Below are 13,806 nucleotides of genomic sequence, written 5' to 3'. Positions count from 1 at the left end.
GACTTACTCCTAGTATTGGAGCTTATCACAGACTTTTATTTATTTGGTTATTCTATTTGACCCTTTGTATTTTTGGTAAACCATTGTGTTTGGTTTTGGTGCTTGTGATTCATTTTGGACACACTACTCTTGATTGTAAATACTTAATAGTGGATTTGATGAGTTTTGAAAAGAACTAGTTGATTATATTTTGCCATTTTAGCTGTGGAATTATTATGTATTCAAGTGTTATTGTGAAGGTTCCGAGAGGTATGTATGGTTAGGCTACGTATTGTTACAAGTCCTAATGTAATGATACGGCCGGGTCATGTCCTAGAAGTGGGGCTTGACACCAATCGTCAGTGATGGGCCTAATTCTCGGAAGTTTGATTTCGATCAATGGTTCTTTTTTATCACTCAAAAAGATGTTGAAGAAATGAACATTAATATGGTTTCTTTAGAAACAGATTTTCTATAGAATAAATGCCTCAGGCTCCTAAATTGCTTATTTTCTTGCTTAACTCTCAAGAGGTTGGAACTTTGGGGAATATTAGTTGCACCAACAATACATGTGCCTTGCATATTTCTGAATGTTACTTCACTTAGTTTTGATGTCGTTGTCTTTGGTGCTATTAATTTGAATTGTGTTATAAATGTTCCTATGCTTGAAACTCTCTCATTTAACAGATGTCAAAATGTGTCATATTTTAACATTATGGCCCCAAGGCTTGGCAGTTTAACACTCAATGATTATGAAGACTATGACGATATTGATGATTATCTTCCTATTCTCCCAGTTAACTTGGACTTGTCATTTATTCATACTGTTTATTTGGATTTTTATTTCGAGATATATTAGCCACAATACTTCTTCATCATTTTCTTTTTATGCGGATTATTATTTATTTGAAATACATTTTAAGAACTAATCCATTTTTATATCTTTTTTATTTCCAAGCATTTTGTCATCAGTGAATACATTTTAAATGTGGAATGCCTGGTGTTATCATATGTCAATTTTCATGATGATGATGACTTTTCTTCATTTATTCATTCATTACGAATATTCCCAAAATTATGCAAGCTCAATATTATGGATTTATCGGTAATTTCATTTTCATTGATAAATTATTTAATGAAATTCTAGTTCTTCTTCTAATATTATTTAGCATTACTTAATACAAGGTAATACTTGTGTAAAAAAATGAATTGATTGAGGTTGATTTTTATTTTTTTTTAAGTTTTATGCAGAAATCTCTAAACCTATACTTTGGGAGGGACTTCAAAGTGCGGCTAGAATGCTTAAAATGCGTCACACTTTAAAGCTTACATCATTCAATGGGTCGAGGTTTGAATTGCAAATCATGAAGATACTACTTGCTTGCTTTCCCGCACTTGAAAAGGTTGTCATTATTCGCTCAGTGGAGTTTGACTCTAATAAGGAGTTTAAAATTATGCAAAAGCTTTTAAATTTTCATCGTGCATCAAAGAAAGCAAAAATCATTTACATATAAGCATCATATTATATTTTTGTTGAACTGAATTTATGTATCTCCGTAATTCACTCTTTAAGTTTAATATCATTATCTAATGTACTAATGGTTAGCTTGAGTATTCTTACTAGCTGAATCTTCTATCACACAATCTTTTTTTGGTTTAAACGTTTCTTGCTAGTTATCTACAAATATGCCAAAGGGAATGAAGCTATGTTGTTGTGCTTTATAAAAAATATAGGAATTTTTATTTTGAATAATGACATATGACATCATTCCTCCTATATGAATTGTGTAAAATGCAATAGAAGAAAAGGCAAAGACATGTAAATGAAAAGTTTGAGTATACATCATATTGCTTTCAATTCATCTTATGTGTCATTGGTTAATTGGTTACTATTTTCTTTTAAAAAAATAATGGTAAATTAACCAATTCATGTCATTCAATGAGTGAAAGCCACATCAGAAAGGAAATCGAGAAAGAAAATTTAGGCGGGGTATAAGCATTTTCCCTGATTAATTACTCGTAATTGCAACATCCTATGTGCTAGATGATGTGACATTTTTAAAATAAAGTAATGATATTAAAATTTTTCAAAAATAAAAAACAAACAAACATATATAATCGCAACCTTCTTCTTCTTTCATCCTCTTTTCGTCTCTCCTGGCTGCCTACAAACTGCTCTTTTTTTTAACAAAAAAAATTGATAAAGTGTTTCCCTTCTTTTCCCCTCCTTCATCTCCAAATTTGGAGACGATGAAGGAGGGAAAGATGAAGATGGTAGCCATGGCCGACATCTTTCTTTCTGTTTTTTTTGTTTACTTTAAATTTAATATTAATATTTTTTATTTTTTTATTTTTAAAATGCCACGTTAGCTACTACATATGGTGTTATCAGCGATTGCCTAGAATTAATCGATTCTTGGCTTGAATGCCGCACGATAATTACAAGTTAATAAGTTTAATTACAATTTTTTAAAGATTATAAACTTAATTAACCTTTTGTATAAAGTTCTGAAGTGTATTTGATTATTTTTCCATTTATAAATAACGAGTTAAGTCTCATAGCAGGAGGGAGGGAGTAATATTTAATTATTGGCCAACCTAGCTAGCTATATAAGAACAAAATTCTATCCTTGCCTTGAAAAAAAATTGTCAACTTAGCTTTTAGCTAGCACAACCATACATTGATTACATTTCTATGTCCCAAGGAGATGTAAACAGGCTATAACTAGACTTTGCACGTACTCCATGAAGACAAGTTGTGCTTTGGAAGATATTCGAGGGAAGTTCAACAACTCCCTTGGAATTTTGAATGTCATAGTAGCGCCATTATGCTTAGATTTTTGGATAACAACTTTCTCTAGTGTAGGAAATTTTGATAGCAGTGCTTTCATGAAATGTATTTCCAATATCAATCCGTTAAACGACTCAATTCTTGCTTGATTGCCTTAAGCATCTTGAAATTAATCTTGATTGATAAAGCAAGAATCCTTCATAAGTCTTGAAATAACATCTTTGTCATCTTTGCCAATCCACCAACTCGACTATAACTCAACAAGAATGAAAAACACGTTAGGGAATACAAAGAATCAAACCATTCTAGGTGTGTATGAGATACATACACTTTCCTGTATGTTTGTAATCACCCTACAGGGCCATTCCAATAAAAACTGGGACCTATACAATATCTTAATTTGAGGTCCTTTTTCAAATAATTTCTATGTATAAATAATAGTTGTAACAAAATATAAATCTCTCTCTCTCTCTCTCTCTCTCTATATATATATATATATATATATATATATATATATATATATATATATATATATATAGAAAAGTAAAATCCTCCAAACCAATTTTCCCCCCCAAAACTTAGGGGTATTTATATAAAATCATATATATTCTGATTATGGAATATATAATAATGGAATAATGTTTAAATTGGCCACTGAACGTAATATGAAAATGTAATTAGGCCACTGAACGAAAAAAAAAAAGGTACAATTTAGGCCACTGAACACTCCAAATGTATTCAATTTCACCTGATAGCAGGTTACCTTCTTACGTGACAGTTGGGTTGTTATTTTTAATAATTTTAAAATAATTTTTGATAATAATTATAAAAAAAAAAAAAAAAAAAGACGGGGTGGCTGGCAGCCAACCCGTCGTTTTATTTATTTATTTTTAAATTTTTTAAAAAAATTATTTAAAGATTATAATATTTAAAAGAATATTTGAAAAATAATTGAGTTAATACCCAAAATCGTCCTCGACTATAGTGGTTTTTCTCAATTTCGTCGTAAACGACTTTGGTGACCTAATATCGTCCCAGACTGTTGTGTTTTGCTCAATTTAGTCCCAGACTTTTGTGTTTGTGCTCAATTTAGTTCCTCATTTATTATTCTGTCCATTTGGTGTTAAATAAATAACAATTCAGTAATTTTAATATTGACATCTCTTTACTCATAGACATGTCAACTGCGAAATCCCTTTTTTTTTTTTTACGAATTACTCCCAGAATTACTCCTAAAATTGCGAATATAAAATTTGATTTACAGGTCTGGGAGTAATTCTGGGTGTAATTCGTACAAGAAAGAGGAATTTCGCACTTCACAAGTTGAAAGTGAAGAGAGATCAATATTGACATTACTGAATTGTCCCTTTATTTAACACCAATTTGACGGAATAACAAATGGAAGACTAAATTGAGCGAAACACAAAAGTCTGGGACGATATTAGGTCACCAAAGTCGTTTAGGACGAAATCGAGAAAAATCACTATAGTGGAGGACGATTTTGGGTATTAACTCAAAAATAATTGAAAGATTTAATGGTTTTACATTACTTTGAATATTCATTTGTTTTATTCGTTTATCGACACCATGTTCATACGTGAAATTATAGTATTTAAAAGAATATTTGAAAAATAATTATTAACTGAGTATAAAAACGGCACGAAATTTAGGCCAATTAAAATAAGAAATGACTATTAATAATTGACTAAAAATAAAAAATGCTTCAAAATTAACTCAAATGCAAAAAAATGAAATGAATATTAATACTTGATTAAAAAATAAAAATGAAATGAATATTGATGTTTGATTATTAATAAAATAATAAATTACTGAAAATATAAAAAATTTCATTAAAATTAGGCCAATTTGGAAACTGGAATGAATATTAATACCTTTTTTTTTTTTTTTTTGAAAGCTACTGGCTCTATTACATTGTAGTATCTGTTTATATACTCTCTCAACCTACTGAAACACAAAAAACCAAAACCAATAACGCCTCCACTGAGGCTCAAACTCATAATCTACCAAATGAAAGTCTAACCTTGGTACCATTAGACCACATAGTCCTAGTAAATATTAATACTTGAATACTAATAAGTTACTAAAAATATAAAAAATTACTGATATAAAATGTATTAATAAATATGTAAAATGAAGTTTGCATCTTAACGTTTAGCTGAGATAGAAAGAAATATTAATCTCGATTATATATTTTATTAAAGAGAAAATTCAATTTTGGTCATATGACTATAGGGGCTTTGTTAATTTCAGCACTTGACTTTCAAAAGTGTCAATTTAGTACTTTGGCTATGTAATTTTTATCAATTTTGGTCACTCCGGTCAAATTACCAGCCAAATTTTGTCAGAAAATTTTAATAGTTAAAATAATGAGAGTATTTTAGAAATTTCACATGTAACACCCCCGATCTTACCAAATTTTTAAAACATAAGAGGCAAGAGATAAGCAATCTAATCATCCATAAGCATTAAGCGAAAGCAAATCTAAACGAGGGTATTATGCCACATCTTACAGTACTAAAGATGCACATGCGAGAAAACTAAACAGTATAAACAAGTCATATAGAGTCAAGGCACACAGGCCGCTCAAAAGGCTCACAGGCCATCAAAACATAACGTCTAGACAATGTGACTAAGCTATCTATCGCTCCAAGTCTAGCGCTCTCGGGCATCTACTCAAACCTGTAGAACAAGGAAAACATAATATGCGGATGACACCCGGTCAGCGAACATTGCTGGTAACCCATCAATACGCGTTAAATAGTATATATAGATAAGTATAAGTCAAAACCATTTTGAAACGGAATACAGTATATATCATTTCAAAAGTCATAGAAAGAAGTCAACTTCAAGGACTCATTAACACTCTCAAAAGGAAGAGGAATCACCATCCTTACGACAATAACGAGACAAGAATCATGAAAGACAATACAACTCAAGATGCATTCTAATGATTAGCAAAGAATACACATCCACACAACAGCAACTACATGCCACAGTGACAACTACATGTCACAAGTTTCATAGTTTCAACCTTATGCCGTGTTACAACCTTATGGCTACTCCCTGCCTTATTTCAGTTCCAACCATTACCTCCCAGTGCCACCCTGTATTTCTGAATCCAACCTTTTGCCTACGGGGACCGTCGTCCCCCAACCAACACTCCTATTCACCGCCGAACTCTCAGTACACGAGGGTACCATTAAATATCATATCACAAAACCACCAATCTCGTGAGCAAAGCTCAAGTAACAAACCACCAATATCAATCATGACCACACAAGTCATCCCATCATTACCAAGAAGACTAAGGGTCCACAATAACCTTAATCAAGTATCAATCAAAGGGTACAATGATTGCATACGTTCATATCATAGGAATGAATCAATGGATCACAACAAAGATATGAAACCATACTCAACAACGAAGGATTACAATCCGACACCAAACGATGGTCAAAACAAGTTGCCAATCCCAATAAGAAAGAACAAACCGCACATACTAGCATTTCAATATCAAACTAGCATGCTTATCAAACGGGTAAACCTAAAGAAGTTCCATAGAACATTCAAGACTAACAATAGTCTAACGAATCACAAAGTCAGACCCTTAGCACGATTCAAGACACCAAATCCTACATGGATTCCTAACATACCATTCTAGACATACGAAACATCAAGAAGATTCACAAATAGCCCAATAAAACAACATCGGGAGGTCAAAACATCAATACCGAGTCAAAAGAATCACGGGGAACAAATCCCCGCCCAACATCATACATGTTCCCCGCGGGTGGGGTGACGGGTGGACAACCACCCGCGGTTACACCAACCCACGAAGCATTGTTCCCCGCTGGTGGGGCGGTGGCTAGGGCCCTGCCCGCCGTTCCGCCCGCGGGTACACCCTGTACACCAAAATAATCCCTTCGGGGATTTTCAACAACAAGTCCAAATTCAAGTTCAAAACACCCAAAATCTCACACAAAACAACAATATGACTTGAACCCATGAAATAGCCAAGCTATGAAATTTAAGAACCCTAAGAACAAGCTCTAAACATGCATCACCACAAGACAATGCATCAAATCTCACAAATCAACACAAGAATCATCATATAAGTAAGAAGATAGGTTTTGTAAAGCATGAGTTACCTTTTTAGCCTAATAACTTCCTCTTATCACCCTTAGAAAGCCCTTCCTAAAGCTCCTCTTCCACACTAACTTTATACACAAACCAAAAGGCAACAAAGAATATATCTTTAGAAAAAGACACCTAAAAGGGGGTTAAAAACACCAAAAGACCAAGGATCTTACCCTCTCCTATGCTCAAGATGAAGAAAGTAGGAATCTTGGAAGCCAACTTGCAAGATCTGGGATGCCCAAATCCTAGCTTGGAGAAGAAGCTACACCTTTCTAGAGAGAAGCTAGAGATTTTGTGTTTAGATTGTAGGGTGAATGAAATGAAGGAGTGTTGCTAGGTTAGCTTGAACCACAAACCTTAGGTTGAAAGACATCCCTACCCATACTAAAGTTGAAAAGGAAAGGAAATAAGGGCACAACTCAAGAAGCATAAGGTACAACCCCTTTGACTTAAGTGACTAGTCAAAATCTAGTCCCTCGACTATTGAATTTCAGGATTTTTAGGAAATGAATTAACAAGGAGAGACTAGGATTAATTCTCTAACTAATCCTTGATTAGAGTTTAGATTTACGGCGTGTCACATCCTCTCCCCCCTAACAAGAAGCTTCGTACCTGAAGCTTGGGCACGACGAGTTCAAACAAACCGGTAACAACGAATCAACCATGTGAGAAAAGGAAAACAAGAATACCATTTAACCAAAACTTCAAGGATCCAAAAGGTGTAAGGTTGGCAAAGATCAAGAAATTGCAAGGTTCCAAAAGGTCATAAAGGAAATTCTTTGAGCAACATAAACGCTAAGGTCAAGACAACGACAACTAGAAGCCTTCTAAACCACGCCTAAACTCAAACAACTGAATTATAACTAGGCAAAACACTAAACTAACTATCCAAGAAACAAACTAACAAACAAGATAAAAAAGAAAGAGCAACAAGCACAGCCAACAAGCAACAACTATCAGCGATAACAACAAATGAGGAAAGAAACGAGCTTACCCCTACTCTAGTCTAAAAGGACTCACTCTCCGACTCCTCGGCATCCTCGTCCGAATCTTCCTTAGCTCCACCACGGCAAAAATCGGCCTACAACTGGTCCAACCTCTGGTTGACAGCGACGAACTGAGTCTTCATGAAAGCGAAACATTCCTCAATCATCCGGTTCTGCTGACAAAGAAGGGTGACCACACGCTCCTCGTGTGTCATAGCATCATGCTCCTTTTTGGTTCTCACTTCCTTTCTCTTTATGTTTTTTTCACTTTCGGAGTTGCTCTCCTCGACCTCCTCTGCTTCTTCCCCACCTTCTTCCTCTTCCCGCTCTTCTCCACCTTCATTCCCAGCGTCTCCTCCCAAGCTTTGAACCGTGAGGTTCAACTTTCCAATAGGAATCTCAAGCTCTGCAACCAACAAACTCCTCTCGGCAGGGGCTTTTCTGGCGACCTCTTCAAGAGTGATGTAATCCGCATCATCCAGCTAAAACAGGTTGCAACTACGGAGGTTTGTGGCATCCAAAACCATCTTGCCCACCGACTTAGGCACACAACCATCAAGCTCACTCCCTTCTTGGCAAAGATCTAGCTTAAAACCATGCCATAAGGCAAACTCTTGCGGTTATGGTCTCAACAATAGACCATGTGTTGTAACATCAACGAAGGAAAGTTGAACTTCACCTTATTCTTCAGATAAAAAGAAAACTTGCACTCCAGCTTACCCAGCAGACGACTCTTATTGTTATTGGGCAACAAACAGTCAGAAACGAGCATGACCAAAATATTTTGCTCAGCAGATAACCACTTCCTCTCTGGCCTCGTGGCCTGAGTAAAACCACTAGCTCTTCCCAAAAGCTAACTCAGATTATTCCGATAACTCATGTTATTCGTCTCAATCCAAGAGTCACCACTATACTACGAAACTCCCGTAGTTGTTAAACTCAAAAGTTGAGCCAATCGTTTCTCGGTTAAGGAAATTTTTACACCTCTCACCTTAGAGGTAAATTCCATCCTTCCACTATCTTTAGTCACACTCATGTGATGGTAGAACTCTTTCACCAAGCTTGGGTATGTCTCGGTCCTAATGGTGAGAAATCCATCCAACAACCCTTGGTAGTTCAACATTTCCAACAAAGAACTCGAAAATGAGTCGGGGTCAAAAGCTTTATCTTCCAACACTAGGTAGTGGGCATCCACCCATTCCATTCTTCTCGTCAGATTAGACCTCCTAGGCATGATTCTGAGACGTCCAAAACCCCAAGGTAGGCCCAAAACCAAAGGTAGCCCCAACTTTCTCTTCTTCTTCTTCCTTTCTCTTCTCTCTCTCTCGCTTCGATTCCGACTGGTCGACGGCAAAATGGCGTCTCCCGGCAGTGGTTCACGGCGGTGAGGCTCGGCGTTGGCTGGCATGGTGGTGGCGTGCTCCGGTTGCAACGGGTAGAGGTCGGCGACGGGCAGGGGGGGTCTCGGGTATGACTTGCAGGTGGAGGGGAAAAAGAAGAGGAAGGGTTTTGGGATTTTGGGTGAAATTTGGGAAAAGAAGATTTTAATTTGGGGATTTTTGGGTAAGATGGAAATTATGGATTAAAAGGAATTTAGGTAGAATAAGGTTCAAGAAACACAATTGGTCTAGACGGTTTAAAGGTTAGGTTGGAACCTTGGATACCCGTGTAACACCCCCGAATTTCAACAACTTTTAAAACCAATTAAAGCTTATGAAAGAGGTAAAGTTTAATCATTAAGATTAAGCAAAGCGGAAGCTAACTACACAAATCCGGGAGATGATATGCCACACCTACACATCTATAGGTGCACAGGCTAAGTCTAAACAAACATATAAGTCATACTCATAAAAATCCATGGCTCACAGGCTAAATCTCTAACTAAAACAGTCATAGGGAGTTGCACTATCTAACAAGCAGCTAGCACGCTCTCCAAAAGTTACTCAAGACGTGTAAAGCAACATAAAGAAAGGGGATGACACCGGTCAGCGAACATTGCTGGTAACCCATCAATACGCGTTAAATAACATATATAGATAGTATAAATCAAAACCATTTTTGAAACGAAATACAATATATATCATTTCAAAAGTCATAGAGAGAAGTCAATTGCAAAGACTCAATCACACTCTCAAAGGAAAGAGGGAAATCAACATCCCAAGACAACAACAAGATAAGATTACCAACTGTAACAAATACAATTCGAGGTTTATTCTACTGATCACAAAGTAGAATACATCTCGACATGCTCATTAGCAAGGAACGCATACACACATTGGCAACTACATGCCACAGTGCCAACTACATGTCACAAGAACACAATTCCAAGTTCCAACCTTATGCCCTGTTCCAATCTTATGGCTACCCTCGACCTTATCACTAGTTCCAATCGTTACCTCCTAGTGCCACCCTGTACTTCTGAGTCCAACCTTATTCCTCCTGGGACCGTCGTCCCCCACCAATCTTTACCACCAATCAGAACCGTTTTACCACCGATCTCATAGTACACGAGGGTACCGTTCAATATCATAACATAAAACTACCAATCTCAAGTAACAAACCACCAATCTCAATCATGGCCACACAAGGACCGCATCAGTACCTTGGAGATTAAGGCCCCATAAACCTTAATCGTGCAATCAAGGTACATCAAGTACACACATTTACATCATAGGAATCAATCAATGGATCACAACAAAGATATGAAACCATACTCAACAAGAAAGGATTACAATCCGACACCAACGATGGTCTACACAAGTTGCCAATCTCAATAGGAAGTAACATACCGCAAACACTAGCATTTCAACACCAAACTAGCATGCTTATCAAACGGGTAAACCAAAAATAGTTCCATAGAACATACAAGACTCATCATGGTCCAACGAATCACAAAGTTGGACACTTAGCACGATTCAAGACACCAAATCCTACATGGATTCCTAACATACCGTTCTAGACATACGAAACATCAAGAAGACACTCAAATAGCCCAATAAAACAACATCGGGAGGTCAAAACATCAATACCGAGTCAAAAGAATCACGGGGAACAAATCTCCGACCAACATCAATTGTGTACCCGCGGGTGGGGTCACGAGTGGACCTCCAACCGTGGTTCAGCCCGCGGGTACATACACCCACGAGGCTGGTTCCCCGCGGGTGGGGCGGCGGGTGGTTCCCTGCCCGCCGTTCCGCTCGCGGGTACACCCTTGTACACCAAGATATCCCTTCGGGGATTTTCAACAACAAGTCCAAATTCATGTCCAAAACATCAAAAATCTTACACAATACAACAATATGACTTGAACCCAAGAAATAGCCAAGCAATGGCATACAAGAACCCTAATAACATGCTCTAAACATGCATTACCACAAGACAATGCATCAAATCTCACATTTCATCAAAAAAATCACAAGTAGAAGCCAAGAAATCATCATATAAGTAAGAAAATAGGTTTTGTAAAGCATCGGTTACCTTTGTAGCCTAACACTTCACTTTTCTCACCCTTAAAAGCTTCTCCTAAAGCTCTTCTTCAACACCAACTTCATAAACACACCAAAAGACAACAAAGATTCTATTTTTAGAAAAATACATCTAAAAAGATACTAAAAACACCAAGAGATCAAGGATCTTACCCTCCCCTATTCTCAAGGTTAGGGAAGTATGAATCTTGGAGGTCAACTTGTAGGATTTAGGATGCCCAAAATTTGGCTTGGAGAAGAAGCTACCAAATTCTTAGAGAGAAGGTAGAGGTTTTGTGTTTAGAGTGTTGGTGGATGAAATGAAAGGATGATGCTAGGTTAACTTGGAGCACAAACTTTAGGTTGAAAGACTCCTTTGCCCTTACTAAAGTTGGAAGAATAAGGACACAAGGGAACAACTCACTAGGCATAAGGTAAAACTCTTTGACTTGGATTGACTAGTCAAATTCTAGTCCTCCGACTATTGAATTTTCAGGATTTTAGGAATAAATTAATAATAAGACTAGGATTAATTATCTAATTAATCCTAAATTAGAGTTTGGATTTACGGGGTGTCACAACCCGGGTTCGAAACTTAGTGGTTACGAAATTAACCCTTTAGCTTTTTAGGTTTCACTTGTAAAGATTTCGTAATGGTTGGCTACTCTAAATTTTAAGTTAACAAATTAGGATTAGACAACCCGAAAAAATGATGTTTGAGTTAACAGTATACTCGTAAGGCTTCGAGCTTAGAAGTAACATTAAACCACTCAGAATTAACAAGCAAATCACAAGGGGACAACTCACTAGAAAGATACAAGAGGATCACACAACAAAGGATAAGGAAAACACAAGAAGGCACACTCTCAAGGTAAAGGTAAGCTTAAGAAAGGTTACATGTCGTCTCTTCCTCCACCAAACCCTCAGACTCGGCCTGTGACCGGCCCACCACGAACACTCGGATCGAAGGCTTTGCCCCCAGCTACACCTAGACCGGAACTCCCTCCCGAGGGTCCACTAGGTCTCACACCGGATGGCAAGGCTCTCTGATTAGCTTGGAGAGGGCACACGAAAGCTTTGTGGCCTCTTTCCCCGCACTTGAAACATCGAAGCGCGTTCCCTTGGCAATCCTTCCCTACATGGTCCTTCCCGCATCTCTTGCATGTAAAATTCCTCTCTTGAGCTCCACTCTCGACCCGAGTTGATCCTTGAGGCGGAGAGGGTGCGGGTCTGGCTCGGAAGTCTTGTCTCAGCTTCTTGAAACTGTGGGACCCACTTCCTTTATTCCTCTTCTTGGCGAACTAAAACGACCCTCGCTGCAGCTGTTGCACTCGATACAGATCCGTCGCGCTCAGATAAGCCTCCTTCAGAGTTCTAGGCTTGCTCACACTTAATGCCTCCCGGGCTTCATAGTTGAGCCTTGCCACGAATTTCTCCATCTTTGCTAGCTCGGTGGGGACCAGCATCTTTGCAAAATGCGCGAGCTCCAAGAAGTGCTTGTGGTACTCCACCACACATGACGACCCCTGTTGAAGGCGCAAAAACTCCTCGTACATGGCGGCTCGGACGTGCGATGGATAAAACCTCTCCCTTATCTTGTCCTTCAAGGCTGACCAGTCGAAATCAGGCTCTTCTTGACACGCGGGATCCTCGTGTACCCACCAGAGATCAGCCTCATGATTGAAGTAGAAAGAAGCCAGCTCCACTTGGCGATCCTCAGGGCAACCTACAATGGCGAAGATCTTATCGAGGGATCGGATCCACTCCTCGAGTATCACGGGATCCTCCTCTCCAGCGAACACTGGCGGCCTATGTCCCGAGACTAAACGTCCCACATCTCGATTCCCGGCATGCGGCGACGGAGGAACAGTCGTACGGGCGCGGTGACGAGGCGTAGCCATGACGAAACTTCTACAATAACATCACGGTTACGGTAGGCACAAATAAGCAACGCACCCTTACCTGGCGCTAACTACGAGAGCGCAAAAACGAAACAGAAGTAACAATGCAAACATAACAAACGGTAAACAACACACAGCTCACCACGTGTCCTAAAAGTCCTAAGTCCTAAACACTTAGATACTTAAAGGTCATCTTATGGTCTCTGTGACACCCCGTAATCCAAATTCCATTAAGGGATTAATTAAGTAATTACTCCTAAATCAAATGGTAATTTAATTCATTAAATTCCTGAAAATTCAATAGTCGGGGACTAGTAATTGACTAGTCAACCCCAAAGTCAAAGTTGTACCTTGAGCTTTGAGAGGAGTTCCCTTACACCTCTTCATTTTAGTAAGGGTATTCATGACATTTCACCTTGTGTTAGTAATGCAAGCTAACCTAGTAGACACTCCTCATTCTTGTTCCTTACACTTCCCAAATTAGAGCTCTACCTTCTCTCTAAAAGTTGGATAGCTTTTCTTCCAAG

The 13,806-nt window shown here is 37.9% G+C and overlaps 1 protein-coding gene across 1 annotated transcript; it reads right to left on the bottom strand.

The window, feature by feature from the left end:
• Positions 1–12,679: 12,679 nt before the first annotated feature.
• Positions 12,680–13,279, bottom strand: LOC109149958. The gene has a single exon (XM_019297941.1). The coding sequence runs from the start codon at positions 13,277–13,279 to the stop codon at positions 12,680–12,682; it is 600 nt and encodes a 199-aa protein (XP_019153486.1).
• Between the last annotated feature and the right edge of the window lie 527 nt (positions 13,280–13,806).

This window comes from Ipomoea nil, unplaced genomic scaffold, assembly GCF_001879475.1.
Source record: "Ipomoea nil cultivar Tokyo-kokei standard unplaced genomic scaffold, Asagao_1.1 scaffold2165, whole genome shotgun sequence".
Taxonomy (NCBI): Eukaryota; Viridiplantae; Streptophyta; class Magnoliopsida; order Solanales; family Convolvulaceae; genus Ipomoea; species Ipomoea nil.
The sequence above is the reverse complement of the archived record's forward strand: the minus strand, read 5'-3'. Positions and strand labels throughout refer to the sequence as shown.

Excerpts from the sequence above, each read along its gene's own strand:
- LOC109149958 (XM_019297941.1), bottom strand. The coding sequence starts at position 13,279 with ATGGCTACGCCTCGTCACCGCGCCCGTACGACTGTTCCTCCGTCGCCG.